The sequence below is a fragment of the Chiloscyllium plagiosum genome, unplaced genomic scaffold, assembly GCF_037043375.1.
Source record: "Chiloscyllium plagiosum isolate Xiang-an unplaced genomic scaffold, Cpla_swu_hap1 HiC_scaffold_7, whole genome shotgun sequence".
Classification (NCBI taxonomy): Eukaryota; Metazoa; Chordata; class Chondrichthyes; order Orectolobiformes; family Hemiscylliidae; genus Chiloscyllium; species Chiloscyllium plagiosum.
The window spans coordinates 64,004,524-64,028,668 of record NW_028270145.1 but is presented as its reverse complement, the minus strand read 5'-3'; the positions used below and the strand labels follow the sequence as shown (position 1 = coordinate 64,028,668).

Below are 24,145 nucleotides of genomic sequence, written 5' to 3'. Positions count from 1 at the left end.
TTTAACAGGTGGAAACAATTTTATTTGGATCCCAATAATTAATATACTCAAACCTACAAATAGAATGCCAAATGCAATTGCTGTCTTGCATTACAGATTTCATATGTTTCTAATTTCACAGCAATTTCATTCATTAATGTACATGGAAACAATTTTCTTTTCTCCCATATACATTATTCATCTTTGTTAAATTCAAGTGCAATTTAGATCCTATTGTTAATGTTTACACCACAATTCAACTCGACTTAATTAAACCAGAGACTTTAATTATTATCCTGAAAACCCCGAATGAAATATTTTCCAATAATTGTATCTGCCCTCAAGTTCTGATATGCCAACTTAAAATAGGCTAAATTTAAATTGTTTAGACACAGGTTATCAGCTTTGTGCACGGTCATTCAGCTAGGATCATATCTGAGTACTATTTCAAAGAAATATCATAATTTTACATGGCCTGTAGGTTTTCCCAGAATAGGTTTCAGAGTTTATATTCAAATACATGCTTTCTAATGAAAACAATATAAACTACATTCAGTAGCCAATTTCAGCAAAAAAAGGCAAACGGAATTGCTCCATACAAAAATCATTTGGAGGTTCTCACTGCTTTTAATAAACTAAATTAATAACATAATTCAAGACATTGAGAGGCACAAGACACTGACAGGCAGTCAGCATCACTGCATAGTGGGGTGGAAAAAGAAGTGAAGATCCTTGCAGAGAATTGGACAGATTGGTGGTGGACCCGACTCAGGATATTTAAGTAGGAACAAAGGTAATATAAAAGCAAGAGTCCATGTTCTGTGCAGTTAAGCTATGGCTAGGGAGCTCTGTGGTTTGTACACACTGCACTATATGGTAAATTCTAGACACGCTTGGTAGTTTGAAGACCATGTGTACAAGAGGTGCCACCAGCTGGAGCAACTCATCCTCTGGGTTTTTGAGCTTAAGCATCAGCTAGGGACACGACAGTGCATTCATGAAACAGAGGGGTTCATGGATGGCACACTTCAGGTTGTTGTCACCCCACAGCTCAAGAAATTGCAGGCAGAGGGGGTGGGTGACTGTCAGATAAAATAAGGAGATCAAGTAGGTAGGGAAGGAATCCACCAAGTGTATTCCACTTGCAAACCTTTTTTCAGTCTTGGAAATCAGAGAATGACAGTTTATCTGTGGTGGCCAGCCAGGACCAAGGACAGAGGACTGTGGGTGCTCCAGTTGTGTGGGGGGTGTTGGGGGAAGAGTGAGAAGAAAATGCAGAAGGATAAAAGTATTAGGGAATTCATTAGTGAGCAGAGTAGACAGGTACCTTCGCAACCATAAACATGACTTCAGATGGCATGTTGCCTCCCAGATGCCAGGGCCAAGAATGTCACAGAACTTTTGTGGGGCATTCTGAAGGAGGAAGATGAACAGCCAAACATCACGGTTTGTGTGGGAACCAATAACATTGGAAAAAAATGAAATGCAGTCCTGAAAGCAGATTTTTATGGAGCCAGGTAAGAAACTGAAAAGCAGGATCCAGAATGCTTCCAATGCCACACGGTAGTGAGCTTAGAGATAGAAGGATAAAGCAGTTGAATGTGTGGCTGGTGAGATGGTGCAGGAAGGACGGCTTTAGATTCCTGAGGCATTGGGGCAGTTTCTGGGTGAAGTGGAAACTGCATACATTGATTGAATTACATCTAAACTAGAATAGAATAAGCTTCTCATTGGTAGGATGGGTGGATTTAAAATAGATCGTCAGGGAGATGAGATTCTTAAAAGAAGTTCAGAGGGAGAGAAGCAAAGTTGCAATGAGAAGCTAAAACATGGAGTAATTGAGCTTAGAAGGCAAGGACACATAGGCTTGATAAGGAAGAACCAAGGTCAGCAAGGTTAATAGAATAGGTTTTAAGTCAAGGAATCTGTGGACGAAGACAGACGAGCAGATGAAGGGAAGGTAATGGCCTAATGGTATGACCACTAGACTATTAATCCAGAAACAAAAAGTGTGGTGCTGGAAATGCACAGCTGGTCAGGCAGCATCTAAGGCGCAGGAGAGTTGACGTTTCGAGCACAAGCTCATGCTCAAAACGCCGACTCTCGTGCTTCTCGGATGCTGCCTGCCCACCCCCGCTCCCCCACCGTGCTTTCCCAGCACCACACTTTTTGATTGTAAGCTTCAGCATCTGCAGTACTCACTTTCTCCTTTTAATCCAGAAACTTATGTAATGTTCAAGGACCTAGTTCAAATCCTGCCATAACAGTTGGTGGAATTTTAATTTATAATTCTTCATTCTCAATTTAGGTACTGAAGAATAGTTTTATTTCATAACTAGATTTTAGGATTTTGTTTTAATGAACAGTGATAAACAGAAGATCACAAGTTAGAAAAGTTTGAGGGATCCAAAGGGTCATTCTTAGAATCTTAAATAACTTAAGATAAATAACTGAATTAGATAGGATATTCTAGGTTGTGTCCTAGTTTATAGATAATAATAAAGGCAATGAAAACAAGAAAACAAACAAGTGACTGTTGCAGTTGAAGGACTCTTGCCCAAAACGTTGATTCTCCTCCTGTTCCTTAGATGCTGCCTGACCTGCTGTGCTTTTCTAGCACTACACTCTCAACTCCGTTGCAGTTTAATGCAGATATGTAACTGGCTGATAAGTAAATGAAATATTATTTGAAGTGGAAAGGCCATACAGCATGTTGATTAGGAGGTTGCCAAGAGACTTGATGCCTTAAGCACAACAATAGCAACAGCTGAGTAATAGGGTAGATCCAGTCCAGTACTTGAAAACAATATTAATGTCAGCCTAGATTCTTGGACTATGCTGCATTGTTCAAGGTTGGGGGGGATTTGAAGCTGGCATGCAATGGTCAACAATGACACTTAACTGAATAATGAATTGACTGTATGAAGATAAATTATTTCTTGCTTCCATTCAGTCCTTGTGATTGATTTCAAAAAATGTGAAAAACCCTAAAACACTTGAGTAATAAAACAGTTTGCAAATCAAACATTTAAAAATCTACTCCAGATTACACCTTACACAAAATCTACCATTTTAACTCTAAGCTTTTTTTAAAAAAAAAATAATCACTTCCTGTCCAAAACATTCAAACAGATGGCCTTAATTTAAGATAGTTTTCTTTAGTCGTTTGGGCTTTGTCATTATCTCAAGAGAAAACAAATCCTACATAACCAATACCTGAGCCTGTGCGAAACACTGCAGTTTGATTGCCATGAAGAAGTTCCACACCTGCATGACTAGGACTACGATAAACTGGACTTTGAAGTGTTCTTCCTTCATAGATTGGAGTAATATGCAAATCAGGAGACACAGTAGAACGCAACTCATGTCCCAGTTGACTGTGTTGACTGGCATATGAACTACGCAATCCTGAAAAACAGAATCCATGGGTGAGTGAATCAAAGCTGATTTGCATGGAGTGTAAACAATTAATTAAAAATAAAAATGCTTCGATATGCCTATTGATTAGTATAATTTTCCACTAGGCATAAACAGTGGTTTTAAAAATAAAGATGCTCTGGAAGTCCAAAACAGTACTAAACACAATAGGATGTTAAAGAGTGGGAAGAATGTGGAACTTTCCCACAAGAATCAGATGAGATGTATAGTAGTGCATTTAAAGAAAAATTAGATTCATTTAAATTGAGTTTAAGGGAGAAAGAACAAGAATATACTTAAAGATTAAATGAAGAATCGTGGGAGGTCTTTTGCTGCAGTGTTTTATGTCTGATTCCATTTGTTTGCATTCAAAACAGATTGATTGAAGGTAAATAGGATAGTGAAGGCAGCATTTGGTATGCTTTCCTTTATTAGTCAGAGTATTGAGTACAGGAGTTGGGAGGTCATGTTGCAGCTGTTGGAATATTGCGTGCAATTCTGGTCTCCTCCCTATTGGAGAGATGTTGGGAAACTTGAAAGGGTTCAGAAAAGATTTACAAGGATGTTGCCAGGGTTGGAGGATTTGAACTATCAGGAAAGGCTGAACAGGCTGGGGCTGTTTTCCCTGGAGGGTCGGAGGCTGAGGGGTGACCTTATAGAGCAGAAAGTGAGGTCTGCAGATGCTGGAGATCAGAGCTGAAAATGTGTTGCTGGAAAAGCGCATGAGGTCAGGCAGCATCCAGGGAACAGGAGAATCGACGTTTCGGGCATAAGCCCTTCCCTGAAGAAGGGATGCTGCCTGACCTGCTGAGCTTTTCCAGCAACACATTTTCAGCAGGTGACCTTATAGAGGTTTACAAAATTATGAGGGGCATGGATAGGGTAATTGGCAAAGTCTTTTCCCTGGGGTCAGGGAGTCCAGAACTAGAGGGCATTGGTTTGGGGTGAGAGGGGAAAGATATAAAAGAGACCTAAGGGGCAACTTTTTCATGCGGAGGGTGGTACGTGTATGGAATGAGCTGCCAGAGGAAGTGGTGGAGGCTGGTACAATTGCAACATTTAAGAGGCATATGGATGGGTATATGAATAGGAAGGGTTTGGAGGGATATGGGCCGGGTGCTGGCAGGTGGGACTAGGTTGGGTTGGGATAACTGGTTGGCATGGACAGGTTGGACCGAAAGGTCTGTTTCCATGCTGTACATCTCTGTGACTCTATACCAAGGCCTGGGCTTCTTTATAATATGGTTTGTTATACATTGGCATTAAGCTTACATCATTACATTATAGAATAACTATTTCATAAACGAAAACAAAAATTGTTGGAGAAACACAGGAGGTCTAGCAGCACATCAAGAGAATCCTAGAATCTCTACAATATGGAAACAGGCCCTTCGGCCCAACAAGTCTACACCCGCCCTCCGAAGAGTAACCCACCCAGACCCATTTCCCTACCCTATTACTCTACATTTACCTCTGATTAATGCACCTAACCTATACATCCCTGAACACTATGGACAATCTAGCATGGCCAATTCAACTAACCTGCACATATTTGGACTGTGGGAGTAAACCGGAGCACCCGGAGGAAGCCCACGCAGATACAGGGAGAATGTGCAAACTCCACACAAACAGTTGCCAGAGACTGGAATTGAACCCGTGTCCCTGGCACTGTGAGGCAGCAGTGCTAACCACTGAACCATCATGCTGTCCTTAATGGAACTTTTTGGAAATGCCGGGGATTGAACCCAGGACGCCACACATGCAAAGCGTGTGTTCTACCAGTGTGCTACATCCCCTAGAAAACAGTGTTAACATTTCAGATGCAGTGACTCTTCTTCAGAACTTATTCCAGCTCGGAAAGAGTTGGTCGACTGGGCTATCACTTTGCAGAACACCTATGCCTGTCCACAAAAACGACTCAATTTTTGTTTGCCTGGCAATACAACAAACCGACACATACTCTGTCCAACATAGTTATTTCGGGCTTGCTGTGGTGCCCCAGCAAAGTTCAGCGCAATCTAGAAGAACTGTACCTCATTTTTGTTTTGTTCAGATTTCCAGCATCTGCACTTCTTTGATTATTTTATTTCATAAATTATATTGCTCGTTGACTTCACTTGACCAGACTTCATGCTACTGCCGTGCTCTCCAACTGTTTTTATTAAACCCTCTTTCTCAGTAACTCCATTAACACACTGGTGCGGCCACGCTTGGAGTATTGCATACAGTTTTGGACACCACATTACAGGAAAGATGTGGAAGCTTTGGAAAGGATGCAGACGAGATTTACTAGGATGTTGCCTGCCTACTGGGGGCGGGGGGGTCTTATGAGGTAAGGCTGAGGGACTTGAGGTTGTTTTCATTAGAGTGAAGGTTGAGAGGTGACTTAATTGAGGGGAACACTCTGCCTTCAACAGTAGTAGTTAGGCCAACTTTAAGGGCATTTAAATGGTCATTGGATAAACATATAGATGAAAATGGAACAATGTAGTTTAGATGGGCTTCAGATTGGTCCCACAGATTGGCGCAACATTGAGGGCCAAAGGGCCTGTACCGCGCTGTTATGTTTAATGTTCTAACAATGTCATTTAAATGCCCAGTAAGGAATTGTTCTGTGACCTCATTGCAAGGTTGCTCCAGGGTCCTAAAGCTTTTACACAGGAGACAGTGAGGAGTGTGGAGCATAGACCAGTTGACTGAAAATGAATGATTTTATTGTAACGTGTATTTTAGTGAGAAAAACAGTAAAATACAGTGAAAAGCTTTTTCACTGTCGACATGATTCAATGCCACTTTGAATAGTTTGAAGAATAAGGGAAGAAAAAGATATAGATTAAAGACAGTCTGTCATTCCTGAGCCAGCTCATCATCAGTGGTGCCTGCACCGCCATCCATCCTCTGGGCCTAAAGGTCTATTGCAATGCAGTAAATATATCTAAAATGAGTTTGATTCCATAATGTGTAGAAGTCAAGAAACTGATTAAACTTTATGTACTTTGCAATCAATTATTTGCATTTACATTCCACTTATTCTTAAATTCTGAGCTTCAAAATTTGGAACAGGAGTATACACTCAATGGAAAGACAAATAATATCCTAAAAATATGACGACTATGATGACAAGTCAGCTACCTTCTTTACCTTCCTAATTTAATGTAAAAACATTCAAGACTGGAGAAATATCAGGATTTTGTCTGCAGTCAGATTTGATCATTTTCATACAGATACTTGCTAAAACAAATGGAAAACTTTGTTCACCGAGTCAGTTTTCTGCATGTTCATTTGAGAGCCCAAAACTTACTTAATGTTTTTTCCCCAAATACAACCCTTTTATTGACTAAATAAAATCTGGAGACAGGATTTAAAAATAACAGAGGAGAGAAAAAGAAAAATTGTTTTGCAGGCAGGAGTGAAATTAATGAAGGAGGAATAAAAAAAAAATCAACACAATGCATAAGAGGGGAATGGTGGAACCGGAAATAAAGCTATGTTCAACCACTTATTCATAAACCTCTAAACTGAGCAATGAAATTAACAGATATCATTTTAATTAATTTGTTAATTATAGCTTTTGAAAGTAATTAGCATTAAAAATGTAACCATATCAAGTAAATAATGGTAGCACAAACATTACATTGAGTCATCAGCAAGGGCATCATTTATACAACATCTCAAATAACCAGAGCTTTAAAACATATGTAGGTCTTAGATTTTTCTGTCAAAATAAAGTGAAATTTGCAAATAATGCTCAGGAGTACAGAAGTTTGAAAAGAGCAGAGACAGACATATGGAAACATGCATTTTTTTTTTAGATTAGATTAGATTACTTTACAGTGTGGAAACAGGCCCTTCGGCCCAACAAGTCCACACCGACCTGCCGAAGCGCAAACCACCCATACCCCTACATTTACCACTTACCTAACACTACGGACAATTTAGTATGGCCAATTCACCTGACCTGCACATCTTTGGACTGTGGGAGGAAACCGGAGCACCCAGAGGAAACCCACGCAGACACGGGGAGAATGTGAAAACTCCACACAGTCAGTGGAATTGAACCCGGGTCTCTGGCGCTGTGAGGCAGCAGTGCTAACCACTGTGCCACCACGCCGCCTGATTTGTTGTGATCAGTTGTACTATTTTGTCATTAACCTTTCATTGCCTGACTCTCTACTGACATTCATTACATGCTACAAAGTTATTGTTTTGCATGGTAAACTCAAAAGTAAAACCAAGTCATTAGAAGCATCCTTTAACAATGTGATAATTGATGTATTACCATTCTTCCCTGTGGCACTGAAGAATTAATGAGTCTAAATGTGGAGCCTCATTTCCTTACATAAATGTTACAGATTTGTTTTAAAAAGTCACAATTCAGCAGAAGTTTTTTTCTTTTTGTCTCACTTAATCTAATCTTTCATTTTTCTCTGCATCTTTGCAACATTTACACACAAGAATGTGAACTTTGTTCAATTCTTTTGCTAATCATTTCTCAATCCTTCAGATAATTTCTTAAGGTGGAAAGTTAGCAGTGAGAAAGACGGATAACCAAGTAGATAACAGGCAGTGTGGGTGAGTCAGCAAGCAGTAGCAGGTAGTATACAACGTAGGGAAGCTCTGAAGGAACACAGTTTTAGAAAAAGAGGCAGAATATTTTTTGAACAGCAAGAGATTGGCAAATATAGAATTCGGGAGAGAAATGGATGCAGAGTACATGAATCACAAAGTTAATGTGCAGGTACATCAAATAATTAGAGTTATACAGATAGACAGCATAGAAAAAGGTCCTTCTCCCACCGGCCTTGGCTGTCAGAACGAACCTACTAACTACTCTAATCCCATTTTCCAGCAATTCGTATATAGCTTTGTATGTCTTGGTAACGCAAGTGCACATCTAAATACTTAAATTTGGAGGGTTTCTACCTCTACCATCCTTACAGGCAGAGAGTTTTCCACCACCTACGGGGTGAAAAAAAGATCCTCACATCCCCTCTAAACCTTACGTCACTTCCTTTAAATCTATGGCTCTTGACCACTGATCCCTCCACCAGGGGGAAAAGTTTCTTTGTCTATGTCCCTCAATTGTACAGATCTGAATCATGTTGCCTCTCATTTCCTCCATTCTGCTCCAAGGAAAACAACCTCAGTCTATCAAATTTTTCTTCATAACAAAGTCTCCAGCCCAGGCAACATCCAAGTATATCTCTTCTGTACCCTCTCCAGTGCTATCACAACCCTCCCAATATATGGATTCCTGAACTGCATACAATACCTAATTGAGGCCTAACCAACATTTTGTACAGTTTCAGAATAACCTCCCTCCTCTTAAATTCTACACCTCAGCTAATAAATTCAAGAATACGGTATGCCTTTTTAACCACCTTATCCACCTATCCGCATATCTTGAGGAATCCATGTACATGCACACCAAAGTCCCTCTGATCTTTGGTGCTTCCCAGGGTCCTACCATTCATTATGCATTCCCTTGCTTTGTTTGTCCTGCTCAAGTGCATCACCTCATTTTTCTAGATTCAATTGCAAATGATCTGCTCATCTGACTAGCCCACCTATATCATCCTGTAATCTAAGGCTATCCTCACTATTTACCACCCCACTAATTTGTGTATCATCTGTGAACATAATGATCAATCCTCCTAACATTCAAGTCTAAATAATTTATATAAACCACAATCAGCAAGGATTCCAACAATGACCCCTGTGGGACTCCACAAGACACAGACCTTTCGTCAGAACAATATCTTTCGATCATTATCGCCTGCTTCCTGCCAGTGAGCCAACTTTCCTTGGATCTAGCAAATCAAATGGAAGTGGTACGTTACCTTTCCCACAAAGGGATTGGATTAAAATATTAAGGAGTTTTAGTGTTATTATAAAAGTGAGGCTATGCCTGGAGAACTGTATGTAGTTTTGGTTGTCCAAGAAAGAACATACTTGCCCTGAAGGAGGCGCAACAGTTTTGCGAGAATGGTTTCTGAGAGGAGGGGTTTGTCTTGGAGAAATTGAGCAGAATCGATCTATTTCCCGAGAAGTTACAAAGAACAAGAAGAGATATAATTGAAATGTGGAATCCTAAGGGTCGATTGGGTAGATGCTGAGAAAATGTCTCTCTGGCTGTGGAATTGAGATCACAGAATCAGAGGAAGGTAGACAAAAAAAAAGTACAATTAATAGGAGCTGAGAGGGTCATTTTACTTTTAAAGTCTGCTCTTGCATTTAACAAATCATGGTTGATCTTCCATCTCAACTCCACTAATCTTTTAATTCTCTTAGAACGTCAAAAATTTATCAAGCTTTTCTTTTAACATATTCAATGACTGACCACTATTTTTATTTAGCGGTGCAAGAGAGGAATGAAGGACTGCTGGGAAGGTGAGTATAACAGTTTAAAAAATTGACCTCAGGCCTTGGGGCTTCCATTTGCTGATAGGTGCAAGGGAGGAGTGAAGGACTGCAGGGAAGGTGAGTAAAAAACAAAATTTTTTGAACAGAGCGGTGAAGAGAGAGCGCGGTGACGATAGAGGGCGGAGAGAAACGAGGGCTGCCGGGAAGTTTTTAAGTGAGTGAGATCTAAACCAGAGACCCTACACCCTAGGGCCTCCCTCCCACCCACCACCTCAAACCGTACTAAAAGTCTGTAAACTCAGTAAGTTTTCAGGCTTTCTCCTTTTTTTTCCTCTTCATTGTTTCGTCCTGCATGGGCTTTCAGATATGGATTTTAGGGGGAGGTGAGAGACACTACACATGTCTCTGCCGACCACATCTGCGGGAAGTGCACCCAACTCCAGCTCCTCGAAAACCGAGTTAGGGAACTGGAACTGGAGCTGGGTGAACTGTGGATCATCCGCGAGGCTAAGGGAGAAATTGAGGGGATGTACAGGGAGGTGGACATTCCTCAGACACAGAATAAGGACAACTGGGTTACAAACAGGGGGAGGAAATGGAACCAACAGATAGGGCAAGGATCCCGGTGGCCATCCCCCTCAGCGCTAAGTATATCGTTTTGGATACTGCTGGTGGGGATGGCCTACCAGGGGAAAGCCATAGTTGTCAGGTCTCTGGCACTGAGCCTGGCACTGTGGCTTGGAAGGGAAGGGGGGAAGAACAGAACAGCGCTAGTGTTAGAGGACACAATCGTTAGACGGATTGACAGGAGAATTTGTGGTCAGGAATTGGACTCCTGAAAGGTATGTTGCCTCCCAGGTGCCAAAATCCGGGATGTCACCGATTGGGTTTACAGGATTCTGAAGGAGGAGGGCGAGAAGCCAGAAATCGTGGTACATATTGGCACCAACGATATAGCTAGGAAAGGGACTGTGGATCTGAAAAGTGACTACAGAGAGCTAGGTTGGAAGCTGAAGAGCAGGACGAGTAGATTAGTGATCTCAGGTTTGCTACTGGTGCCACGAGATAGTGAGGTGAAGAACAGTCGCGAATGCAGCTTAACACGTGGCTGTGAGGCTGGTGCAGGAAGCAGGACTTCAGATACCCAGACCATTGGGATGCCTTCTGGGGAAGGTGGAACCTGTACATGAAGGACGGGTTCCATCTGGGTCCTGGGTGAGAGATTTGCTCGCGTGGTTCGGGAGGATTTAAACTAGTTTGGCAAGAGGGTGGGAATCAGAGCTACATATCTGAAAGGGGGCTAGTTGTACATGGTGCAATGACAGGATGTAGTGGATCGTTTGGGAAGGTTTCTCGCACGATGAAACAAAGGGATCGGTTAAAGTGTGTCTGCTTTAAAGCAAGGAGTGTCAGAAATAAGAGTGATGAACTTAGAGCATGGATCAGTACTTGGAGCTATGATGTTGCAGCCATAACGGAGACTTGGGTTTCACAGGGACAGGAATGGTTGCTAGATTTTTCCAGGGTTTAGAACGTTTAAAAAGAACAGGGAGGGTGGAAAAAGAGGAGGGCGTGTAGCATTGCTAATCAGAGAGTGCATCACAGCTACAGAAACAAAGGTTGTTGAGGGAGGTTTGCCTACTGAGTCAGTATGGGTGGAAGCTAGAAATAGCAAGGGAGCAGCTACCTCATTGGGGGTTTTCTACAGACCCCCTAACAGCAGTAGAGAGATTGAAGAACTGATAAGCCGGCAGATTTTGGACAAATGCGGATGTAGCAGGGTTGTTGTTATGGGTGACTTCAACTTTCCCAATATCGACTGGAACTTCCTTAGTGCAGATGGTTTGGATGGAGCCGTTTTTGTCAGGTGTGTTCAGGAGGGTTTCCTTACTCAGTATGTAGACAGGCCGACAAGGGGAGAGGCCATTTTGGATTTGGTGCTCGGCAATGAGCCAGGACAGGTGTCAGATCTCTTGGTGGGAGAACACTTCGGTAACAGTAATCACAACTGCCTCACATTTACCATAGCCTTGGAGAGGGAAAGGAGCAGTCACCAAGGGAAGATATTAAATTGGGCAAAATGAAATTATGACGCTATCAGATAGGAGTTGGGAAGTACAGACTGGGAGCAATTGTTCCACAGAAAAGGCACAGCAGAATGTGGAGACTATTTAAGGTGCAGTTGTTGCAAGTGATGCACAAATTTGTTCCTCTGAGACAGGTAAGAAGGAGTAAGATTAAGGAACCTTGGATGACAAGAACAGAGGAGCTTCTCGTCAAAAGGAAGAAGGCAGCTTACAGAAGATGGAGGAAGCAAGGATCTAGCACAGCTTTAGAGGATTACACGCTTGAAAGAAAGGAGCTCAGAAATGGACTGAGGAGAACCAGAAGGGGGCATGAGAAAGGCTTGGCAGGAAGGATTAGGGAGAACCCAAAAGCATTTTAGTCATACATGAAAAATAAGAGAATAATCAGTGAGAAGGTAGGGCTGATCAGGGACAAAGTAGGGAACTTGTGCGAGGTGTCTGAGCAGATAGGGGAAGCCCTAAATGAGTTTTTTGCCACAAGGGACCTTGTTGCGAATGAGAACTTTTGAGGAGCTGGGATATGGGCTTGAACAGATCAAGATCGATAAAGTTGATGTGTTGGAAATTTTGGCAAACATTAAGATTGATAAGTCTCTGGGGCCAGATCAGATTTATCCTAGGTTGCTCCGGGAAGCGAGAAAGGAGAGGTTGCGAAGCTGCTGGTTCCTCACTCTCCACAGGAGCCATACCGGAGGATTGGAAGGAGGCGAATGTTGTTCCTCGTTTCAAGAAAGGTAATAAGGAAATCCCTGGCAATTACAGACCAGTCTGTCTTACGTCTGTGGTCAGCAAGGTTTTGGAAAGAATGCTGACGGATAGGATTTATGATTATTTGCAAAAGCGTAGCGTGATAAAGGCAGTCAGCATGGCTTTGTGAGGGACAGATCGTGCCTAACTTAATCTTATTGAGTGCTCCGAGGAAGTGACAAGACAGGTCGATGAAGGTCGAGCAGTGGATGCGGTGTATTTGGACTTCAGCAAGGCATTTGATAAGGTTCCCCATGGTAGGCTCATTCATAAAGTCAGGAGGTATGGGATACAGGGTGATTTGGCTATCTGGATTCTGAATTGGTTGGTTGACAGAAAGCAGACAGTGGTTGTGGATGGAAAGTATTCTGCCTTGAGGTCAGTGTTGAGTAGGATCTCGCAGGGCGCTGTACTTGGGCCTCTGCTATTTGTAGTTTTTATAAATGACTTGGATGAGGAGGTTGACGGGTGGGTTAGTAAATTTGCAGATGACACAAAGGTTGGAGATGCCTTTGATAGCATTGAGGGCGATTGCAGGCTGCAACGTGACATAGACAGGATGCAGAGCTGGGCTGAGAAATGGCAGATGTAGTTCAACCTGGATAAATGCGAAGTGATGCATTTTGGAAGGTCGAACTTGAATGCTGAATATAGGATTAAAGACAGGATTCTTGGCAGTGTGGAGGAACAGCGGGATCTTGGTGTTCAAGTACATAGATCCCTCAAAGTTGCTACCCAAATGGGTAGGGTTGTTAAGAAAGCATATGGTATTTTGGCTTTCATTAACAAGGGGATCAAGTTTAAGAGCTGCGAGGTTTTGTTACAGCTCTACAAGTCCCTGGTGAGACCACACTTGGAATATTGTGTGCAGTTCTGGTCACCCTACTGGGGGAAAGATACAGAGCGTGTAAAGAAGGTTTATCAGGATGCTGCCTGGACTGGAGGGCTTGTCTTACGAAGAGAGGTTGACTAAACTCTGACTTTTCTCTCTTGAGAGAAGGAGGAAGAGAGGGGACCTGATCGAGGTATACAAGATAATGAGAGGCATGAATAGAGTCAATAGCCAGAGATTTTCCCGCAGGGCAGAATTGACTGGGATGAGTATCATAGCTTTAAGATATTAGGAGGAAGATATAGAGGAGACGTCAGAGGTAGGTTCTTTACGCAGAGAGTTGTGAATGCAGGGAATGCGTTGCCAGCGGCGGTGGTGGAAGCAGAGTCATTAGGGACATTTAAGCTCCTGCTGGACATCCACATGGACAGCAGTGAATTGAGGAGTGCGTAGGTAAGGTTATTTTATTTTTTTTAGATTAGATTAGATTACATTACATTGTGGAAACAGGCCCTTCGGCCCAACAAGTCCACACCGACCCGCCGAAGCGAAACCCACCCATACCCCTACATTTACCCCTTACCTAACACTAGGGGCAATTTAGTATGGCCAATTCACCTGACCCTGCACATCTTTGGACTGTGGGAGAAAACCGGAGCACCCGGAGGAAACCCACGCAGACACGGGGAGAACGTGCAAACTCCACACAGTCAGTCGCCTGAGGCGGGAAATGAACCCGGGTCTCTGGCGCTGTGAGGCAACAGTGCTAGCCACTGTGCCACTGTGCCGCCCACCACGGATTAATTAGATTCTAATTTTACATTAGAATTAATCCTCAGCTCAACATTGGAGGCCGAAGGGCCTGTTCTGTGCTGTACTTTTTTTATGTTCTATACTTACAATCAGTCCTAAATGTTGGAAATGTGACGAGGAGTCACATTCCTAAGAGAAGGCTATACAGCTGGATATCCTTACACATAGATTCCAAGTGAGGAGCTTCCTTTGCTGCTCTATCAGCTCTAAATGTAATGGAGAGAGGGTTTTAAGCTGAAGAGCTCTGGTGAAGTCTAATCAGCAGCAGACATCATTAAATGACCTTCTGTGCAGAAACCTAGTTCTAAAATAATAACACTTCTTCAGAACTGATTATAGCTTAGAAAAATGGTATTATATTGAAGATCGGGGTGGGAAAGATGACGGAAGCACATGATAGCTGTAGATGGAACCTGGAAATAAAACAGCAATTGGACAAAGGAATGGATAATGTTGAGCTGCTAATGGGGATCATCAGTGGGTGAAATGGTCTGTGATAAAAGCTGCCAGGGACCATGCACTCAGGGACACCCATGTCCACTTCTCCACTCCTAATACCTCTTACACCCAACACGGTACCTTCTCACACACAAGGTGTAACACCTGCCAGTTTACTTTCTCTCTCCTCAATATCCAAGGTCCCAGACACATCTTCCAGGTGAAGCAGCAATTTACCTGCACTTCACCCACTCTAGTCTACTGTATTTGCTGCTCACAATAAGGTCTCCTCTATACTGGGAAGAAACAACAGACTGGGTTACTGCTTTGCCGAACATCTAATTCGGCCCACAGAAACCACTATGAGATTCTAGTTGCCCGCTACTTGAACACAGTAGCCTCCAGTGAGGCTCCGTGCAACCTGGAAGAACAGCATCTCATTTTCTGCTTGGGGCCTTGCAACCTTCATGACTCAATATCAAGTTCAACAATTTTAGGGCCTGAACACCTCCATATGTTGACCCCACCACTACAACCCAGGCCTAGTCGTCAAATGGTCAACCCATTTTCACCCCCTGATGGCCCCCATTAATAGCTTTTCTTTCTCCACAACTCACCATGATTATTCCTTTGTTTGCCTAACTACTGCTCTTTTCCCCGCTGGGTTCCATCTCCACCTGTCAATCACCCCCCCCCCCCCGTCTTCAGCATAAATACCATCCTTTCATATCTGCAGTTAGTTCTGAAGAGGGGTCACTGGACCCGAAATGTTGACTCTGCTTTCTCTCCACAGATACTGCCATACCCGGAGTTCTTCAGCAATTCCTGCTCTTATTTTAAGCATCTGCATTTGTGTTACAAATTTCTGAACTATTTTTTAAAAACTTCAGGGATGCACCCATAGCTTGGAAGGGAAGATCTTTCCAGTTTTATTTTCAGCTTATGATAGTTCTGCAGACAATTAGATTTGTCAATACTGAATTAATTTAGAGTAAGGAATTAGTATTAGCCCCAGTGTGTGTTTGGACAAAATACTAATGTTATTTGAAGCTGAGAACATTTAAACCAGGAGGCTGCTCTCAGATTTTTCAGACTAGGAGTTAAAGTCAAGTCATACCACAAATAAAAGTCTAGTTTATTTGATTTCTTCATTTCTTTTGCTTAATAAGCTTCTGCTTTATTGTTAAAATCAAATATGCAGCATTGCATGTTTATATTTCAATAAGAGTCAAATAAAACATTATCTATTGAACCACATTTCAGCCTGAGATTGAACTTGTCCAATTCAACAATGTTACAGGAACATATAGAAACATAGAAGACAGCTATTCAATCCCTTGAGTCCTTTCTGCCATTCAATACGACTGTAACTGGTCACTATCATATTCAATAACTAATCCCACCCTCCCCATATCACTTGATCTCTTTAATCACAAGACCCCCTTCTTGATGATAATAAGAACAATGCTTTGATCTCAACTGCTTTCTGTGGGAATGAATTCATAAGCTCATTGAGTGAAGAACATTCTCATCTCAGTCCCAAAACATTTACCCCTTAGCCTAAAACTATTACGCCTGGTTTTGGACTCCCCCACCATTGGTAACATCCTTCCTGTCTCGTCCTTAGAATCTTCATTCTTCTAAACTCTAGTGAATACAATTCTAACTGACTCAATTTGCATCTGTCATGCCATTCCAGGAATTAATTTGGTAAACCTTCACCACATTTTCTCGATAACAAGAACACCCCCTCCTTATGTAAAGAGACCAAAAGCCACACAATTTTCCAGGTATGGCATCATGAACGTCCTGTATAATTGCAGCAAGACATCCTTGTTTCTGTACTCTAATCCACTTGCTATAAAGGCTAACATATAATTTGCCTTCTTTACTGCCTGATACCCTGCACAATTACTTTCAGGGTCTGTTGCATGAGGATACCCATGTTTCTTTGAACATACCCCTCAATTTCCAACCAAATAATAATCTGCTTACCTATTTTTGCTACAAAAATGTGGACAACCTCTCATTTATCCACATTATACTGCATCTGCCACGCATTTGCCCACTCACTAACTCTGTACAAATCAAACTGCAACATCTCTGATCCTCCTCACAGATTACCTTGCCACCCAGCTTTGTCTCATCTGCAAATCTCCAGATATTACATTTAGTTCCCTCAACTTAATTATTCTTATATTGTGAATAGCTGGGTTCCTAGTACCAATCCCTACAGTACCCCATCAGTCACTGCCTGCCATTCAGAAAAAGATTGTTTTACTGCTGCTGTGGTCCCTCCCTGCTAACCAATTTTTAATCCATCTCCATACGCTGCCCCTAATTGTGCACGCTTTACTTTTATACATTAATCACTTGTGGGACTTTTGTCGAAAGCCTTCTGAAAGTCCAAACCACATCAATTGGCACTCCTGATCAAGGCAACTAGCCAGATCCTCGAAGAATTCCAGTAAATTTGTCAAACGTGATGTCAAAAACTACATTACTTTTCACCAATCTTTTTCTTTACACACCTGTAGACACTTTTACAGTCAGTTATTATGTTCCCTGCAAACTTACTCCTATACTCTATTTACCTGTTCTTAATCAATCCCATAAATTTCCTTTGGTCATCAAATGGTGCTGCAGACTCAATCGGCTGAATGGCCTAATTTTACTCCTGTATCATATGGTCTTCTAAACTGTTCCAAATCCTCAGATCTATTGTTGCTTTTCTTGTCAATTTGTATTACAAGCTAATCTCTGACTTCACTCATAAGCTATACTTTGGCCACTTCTCTTTGCATTATTCTTTGCTAGACAGGAATAAACAATTTTGTAGTTTACCCATTCACTCGTTGACTGTATGCCATCACCTATCCACTGTCATCCCTTTCAGTAATATTTACCAATCCATCACAACCACCTCATGTCTCATATATTGTAGTTATTAAGAACCCTAATCTCAGAATCAGCTACCTCACTTTCCATATTGATGAAGAATACTATCACATTATGGTTGCTCACCCCCAAGGGGTCTCCTGAAATTACATTACCAATTATGCCTTTCTCATTGCATAATATCCAGTTTAAGATGGCCCATTCTCCAGTTGGTTTTTCAAAATATTTCTCCAGGTGGTTTTTCAAAGTATTGCTCCAGAAAACTATCCCCTATACACTCTAGGAATTCCTCCATGGTATTGTTACTAAATTTAATTCATCCAATCTATATGCAAATCAAAGTCGTGCATAAATACATAAGTTCCTTCACTGTATCTATTTGATTTCCTAGTTAATACTATTACCAACACAAGCACAGTTTGGTGGTCTATATACCACACTCATTAATGTTTTATGTCCCTTGGTATTTCTCAACTTTAACCCCACAGATTCTACTCACCTGAGTTAATAGTTTTGCTCAATATTGTGTTTTATATTCTCTTTACCAGTAATGCAAATGTACAACATATAATTTTCTAAGTGCCCTGTTGCTACCCCATGAATAATGGGTTCCAGTACTGAGAATGTGTATTGGAAATAAGCAGGCAGGGAAAGAGTTAAGTCCTGATTTTTGTGAAACAAGTGGTTCAGCTGAATATGAATCAGATCAGATAAGAACTCACAGTTAACAATGGGTGTTGAAGGCAAGGGTAATGGGTTAACAAGGTGGAAAAGCAGTCATTATGTACCGCCATTTAACAATATTGAAAACATTCAGCATGCAAGGTCTGCTAATAAGGGGAAAAATCCATTGTATGAGTCCAGTTAACAAAGTTAAAAACATCTATTGTATAACAGTAAAGGGCTTGGCCTTTTCTATCGATACTCGTTGATTTTAACGGTCACCTTATTAATATGTATGTTGCCTTATCTGGATGCAACTCCCTATAAAAGGCTATATAATTCATTGAGAAGTTGTTGTTTGAGAGAAGACCGTGCAGCACATGGGTGATTGTTCTCTCTCTCTCTCTCTCCAGGGCCTGGAATAAAAGAAGGTAAAAGAACTGTATCTTCGAGTGTTTTGCTTCAATTGAAGGGGGAGCGGGATGACAATACTGGCATAATCGGCAGGATCTAAACAGATAGTTACAATCAGAAGGTGTCAGCTGGAGCATCAATGTCTCGAGACGGATGGGCCCAAAAGATAAGATTTAAACCTTGGTCCCTCTCAATATTCCTGTGTGCCAGAGATGGTCCTCTTGTTCAATTGCTTTCTATCCTACGGATTCCTTGAACGGTAATTAGCACAGTCGAGAGACAGTTTCGCAAGCGCGCTAGCAGGCTGGGGTTAGAGTCCTCTGCATTGCATTGGGAGGATGGGGGTGAGAGTGAGGTTTGAGTCCTCTGCATGGTACTGGAGTTCGAGTCCCCTGGGGTGAGGGTGTGAGAGTGAGGTTTGAGCCCTCTGCGTGGTACAGCGGTTAGAGTCCCATGGGATGGGCGGATATGAGTGAGGTTAGAGCTTTCTATGTTTAAAAGAGCTTTGAGCTCTCTGTGCTGAGGGTTGAGTTTTCTGTGTTTAAGTGGGATTTGGGTTTTGTGTGTTTAAATGGGATTCAATTTAGGGTTATGATTGTTAAATCTGAAACGGTTAAAGTCAAATAGGACAGACACCTGAAAAATTGGGTGTTTTGTCCCTGTAAAAAAAAATCCGTCGTGATAATCCACGTGATGAGTTAAATTATTGTAGGTTGAGCACCCGACCGAACAAATTTTTGGGAAATGAACAATGGCCATTGGGGGGAACTTGGGATCTAGATAAATGTTCACAAGTGGAGGATGAGATGTGGAATTCTAATATTTTACAAAAGTGGAAAGATTTAATTACTAATTGGAGAATGGTGGCCACCCGAACAAACAAAAAAATCCCATCAAATTTCATGGAAACACACCACTAAACATTAAAATATTCCTACTACTGATGATAAAAGGAAAACCTGCCATTGGGAGGTTTTGAAGGCATGATGTGAAACGTACAATCTTAAATCTAAATCTGCTAAAGACAAAAGTGAGGAAAGTGTCTCTCAGGCACCACCAGACATGTTTGGACTGCAGACTGTATTTGATAGTGGGGAAGATTCCAATGAAAATTGTTTGCCCCGTAACCGCCCTACAGCACTGATGGCAAACCTTCAACCCCAACCTGACAATCAGACCCAGAACACCTCCCCCCCACCAAAAGCTCCACCACAGCCCCCTAAGTTTTCCTTGAATTGCTCCCCCCCCCCCCGCCAGCCTTAGAGGCTCAGCTCAGCAATGCTATTATCCCAGTCACACACACTAACCCATCTGTTGCCAGACTCGCAGTCGTTCTAATCGCGGTAAACCAAAATTGAAGCCTATTCCTAACACCCTCCGTGGAAGCCAGAGCTGTTCCCAGAAACCTCGACAAAACATGTATTTGACTGGTTGCCCAGGTCTTGATTCCCTGAGTAGAACACCCGAATCTGACTGAGACTGATTTCCCCATGAGTACTAATGCTATAACTAATTGCCCCAACAGCATGTTCCGCCGCCCAGAACCTGAACCACCACACCGATAGTTTCCACTGTGCCAAGTACCCAATCCAGACCCCAACTCTGTAGTTCAAAGGCCCACAATCCCAGTCTATATCCCATGGAAACCACGAAATGTGGATGATTATGAATGGCGCCCAAGACAAAAAGATCCAACCAGAAGATTTTATTGAACATCTCGTCAGTCCTATCTGAATCTACCAAGTCACACCCTGGGACCTTTTTAGTCTCTGTTGCATGACACTCGCCTGGAAAATAGCAAGAGTCTTTGGGCAACCATGTGACTTGGGAGGCCTTTGCTGCTGCTGTCCTGAGAGAAAATGATCAGACAGATGCAATATGAAATGCCCTGCGCCACATCCTCCAAAAACCCATTGATCTTACTAAAATTCTAAACTGTAAACCTAAGAAAGATGAACACGATCCGGACTTTTACAACAGGTTCTGTTCCACTTATGACACCTATTCTGGCGATACCTCCTTTAATGTGGGTAACATCTCTGCCCAGTTCTATGCACTTTTAATGCAGTGTCTCCCTAACAAAATAGGTAGATCAATCCACACTCATGCCCTAGATTGGTCAGAAAAAAGTAGGCCCCAGATGAAATTACTGGTCACCCACTTCTGGAGTTTGAATAAGTCTGGCCCGCCTATGTCTGTTAAACATGAAATGGTTCAGAGACCTGTCTGCGATATGGCCCCATGATATGACACCACAGGCTATCAAATGGAACCAATGCTCTGTGTTCTGGGGTGGGCTAATTCATTCAGCCACAGCTACACCACATACTCTATTGGTCCTGCAATACCCCCCTATACAACAGGCATCCCTCCTCGCCCTGGGCCAGACAAACGGGATTTTCGAGATCAGGGCCAGGACTTCAACACAGCCCCCAGACAAATTGTTTCACTTGTGGTTCCTTCGGCCACTGAAGGCGCAACAGTCCACATAGACAGTCCTTTGTCCGGCCCATCGAAACCCTTCCCCCACACAGCAAAAGGCTGAGATAGGACCCCAACTACCATGCCCCTTTCTCTGCCCACAACCCGTTCTCCTACTGCCTGGCACTCTGCAGACAAGAACCCTCTCCAGAACACAAATTTTCCCATCCTCACCTCCTCGGAGAAGGAGCACATCCTTTACCTTTGGGTCGAGTCTGCCTGCTTACCCTTCCTCTTAGACACCGGTGCTACATCCTCTACTCTAGACGCCGATGTCTGCTCTTAGTACCAATTCCCCTTAACTGATGAACAACTGCTCCTCTCAGGCCTTTCCTCCCAGGTCCAGGAATTCCCCTTGACCTCTAAACTCATGGTTCGTTATGGGCAACAGAGTTCCCTTATTCAGTTTGTGGTCACTCCCTTTCTGGGCCTCAACCTTGCTGGTAGAGACATTCTCTGCCATTTGAATCTGTCAGTCACTTGTGTGGATAGGGGAATTAGTATTTCTAGTATTACTGACCATTGCACGTTTTGGGTACATAAACCACCCCAACGGTGGTCCTTAGACATCTCTGACTTTTCCCTGCCACCTGACGTACAGCCACCCAGTGAAAAACTCAAACCTCACGTTACTGTTGCATACGATCCCTCTGGACGTTCTGATATACTAAAGGCCCTGTTTGCCCCTTACTTAGGATGGAACTTCCCCATTACCATCTATGCCCTTGTTAATGGCAATGCTGGGTCTGCACTTGCTGTTAAAGTGCCTAGTTTCCTTTGGAACCAGTTACCGGGCATCAGCCCTCACATTACACTGCTTGTGCTTAACGGCCATGCGGCCCGCGAAATGGGGCCCATGATTTTTAATGCCCTGGCTAATCCTGTGCTCTGCAGTAGTCCACAATGGTTCAGGGGGATACTATTCTCTCCTACTCCACATTAAGTTCAAGTCGTGGAATCCTCCATCACCATCACCATCACCACCACCATCACTGACCCCACCTCCTCCCCATCATTCGGGGTCTGGGCAATATCCAAGACAGACGTTGGGTTAACCTTGGTCGATCCTGTTGTTATCCGCCTACAGGAAAATGATACACCCCCATGCGTCTCATTGTATCCCCTTAAAAAGGAAGCTGTAGACTGTCTCCGCCCCCTGATAAAGTCCCTCTTACAACAAGGTGCCCTTATTCCTTGCCTTTCACCTTGTAACACCCCAATCCTCAGCATTCCCAAGCCAGGGAGACCTGAGTTGCACCTAGTTCAGAACCTTCAGTCCATGAACGACATCGTTGCGCCCCTCCATGCCACCGTCCTTAACCCTGTCAGCTGTTTCACCATCAGTGATTTACAGCATGCTTTTTTCTCTATCCCTCTATATGAAAAGTCACAGTATCTCTTCGCCCTTCACATTTGAAGATAAACAGTATATGTGGATCCGTTTATAACAAGGTTTCATCCACTCCCCCACCATTTTCTCTCAAACTCTGTGGTCAACTCTGAAACTTGGAAATCTCTATGGATTCTGCCCTGGTCCAATATTTGATGACTTACTTTTAGCAAATAATTCCAATTAAGCCAATAACATTGACAAAAACTTGCTCTTAAATGAGCTTCACTCCCTAGGCTGTCTTCCCACCCAGTAAGATTAAACGTGGTCAATTAGAAGTCAAGTTTTTGGGTATTCTACTGAGTGCTCAGAACAGATCTTTCACCCAAGACAGAGTGAGTCATATCACCCTAACTAGGTAAAAACAATGACTGCAGATGCTGGAACCCAGATTCTGGATTAGTGGTGCTGGAAGAGCACAGCAATTCAGGCAGCAGCTCCTTGGATGCTGCCTGAACTGCTGTGCTCTTCCAGCACCACTAATCCATATCACCCTAACCCCTACCCTGGGAATGCCCAAACAGATGTGGAAATTCTTTGGATTAATTAATTTCTGCAGGCAATGGATCCCGAATGCTGCCTGCCTTCCGGAAATTCTGAGCTCACTGGCCTCACCTAACGCAACCTCACGTTTCACACTCAATTCGAAACAGTTAAGTGCATTTGTATCCTTAAAGACTGCGCTTTCTTCCCCACCAGTGCTGGTACGACCTTGATATGACCGACCCTTTTACCTCTACGTGTCCATTGTTGATGGCTGCACATCTGCCATCCCAGCACAGAGCCATGGCGGCAGCAAGCAACCTACTGCTTACTTTTTGGCCCAACTCAACCCAGTCACCCATGGGTTTGCCCCCCTGTACCCAGATTCTGCCTGCCTTATGGTCACTGCTGCAGCGAACCTGACCCTCCAGCAGACTGTCACTGTGTATTCTTCCCATATGATCACAGCCCTTCTGATGACTCACCAGTCACAGCATCTGACACAGGCGCGCCTTAGCAAATACGAGATGGCCCTACTTCACAACCCTCTCTTGACTTTTGCCTGTTGCACGACCACTAATCCTGCTACATTCGTTACCCATCCTCCTGAGGAATTCTCCGAACCCCCTCATTCATGTCCAGAACTAAATAAATCACTCTATAATCGACCACATTTTATTGGAAAGATCAACCAAGAATTGTGTACCATCCTTAACAGTGACCAACAGTTCCATGGTGCATATCATCCTAAGGCAGCAGGATTAGTGGAATGCGCAAATGGAATCCTGAAGGAAAAACTTGCTAAACTGACTCTAGAAACTGGACTGAATAGGCTAAAGATCCTGCCCCTCACCCTGTACCACATGCGCATTACTCCCCAAACTGGTACCGCTCTCACAACAGCTGAAGTAATATATGGTCGCCCTGGATGAACTCCATGGCAACCAGGCCCCACCACCACAGATTGATCTGCATGTGATGGGAGATGAAATGCAGTGCTATTTCAAACAACTAACTATGCCTCTAAAGTCTCTCCACTCACAGGGGAAGGAAACAGCCAACCCCTCTCTCTCCTCTCCCCCTCCCCCCCGATTGTGATAGTGACTGAGAAGGAGTGGAAACTGGCGACAGGGTCTTAAT

At 42.9% G+C, this 24,145-nt stretch overlaps 1 protein-coding gene across 6 annotated transcripts in view; it reads right to left on the bottom strand.

Moving 5' to 3' along the window:
• Positions 1 to 24,145, bottom strand: part of pkp4 (plakophilin 4) — a 276,311-nt gene that overhangs the window by 74,695 nt on the left and 177,471 nt on the right. For 5 of the 6 annotated variants that reach the window (XM_087989074.1, XM_043693802.2, XM_043693804.2 and 2 more), the window contains one exon: positions 3,196 to 3,387. In XM_087989074.1, coding sequence (XP_087845200.1) covers positions 3,196 to 3,387 — 192 coding nt within the window. The remainder of the gene's footprint in view (positions 1 to 3,195; positions 3,388 to 24,145) is intronic. The other variant, XM_043693805.2, reaches the window with a different exon arrangement.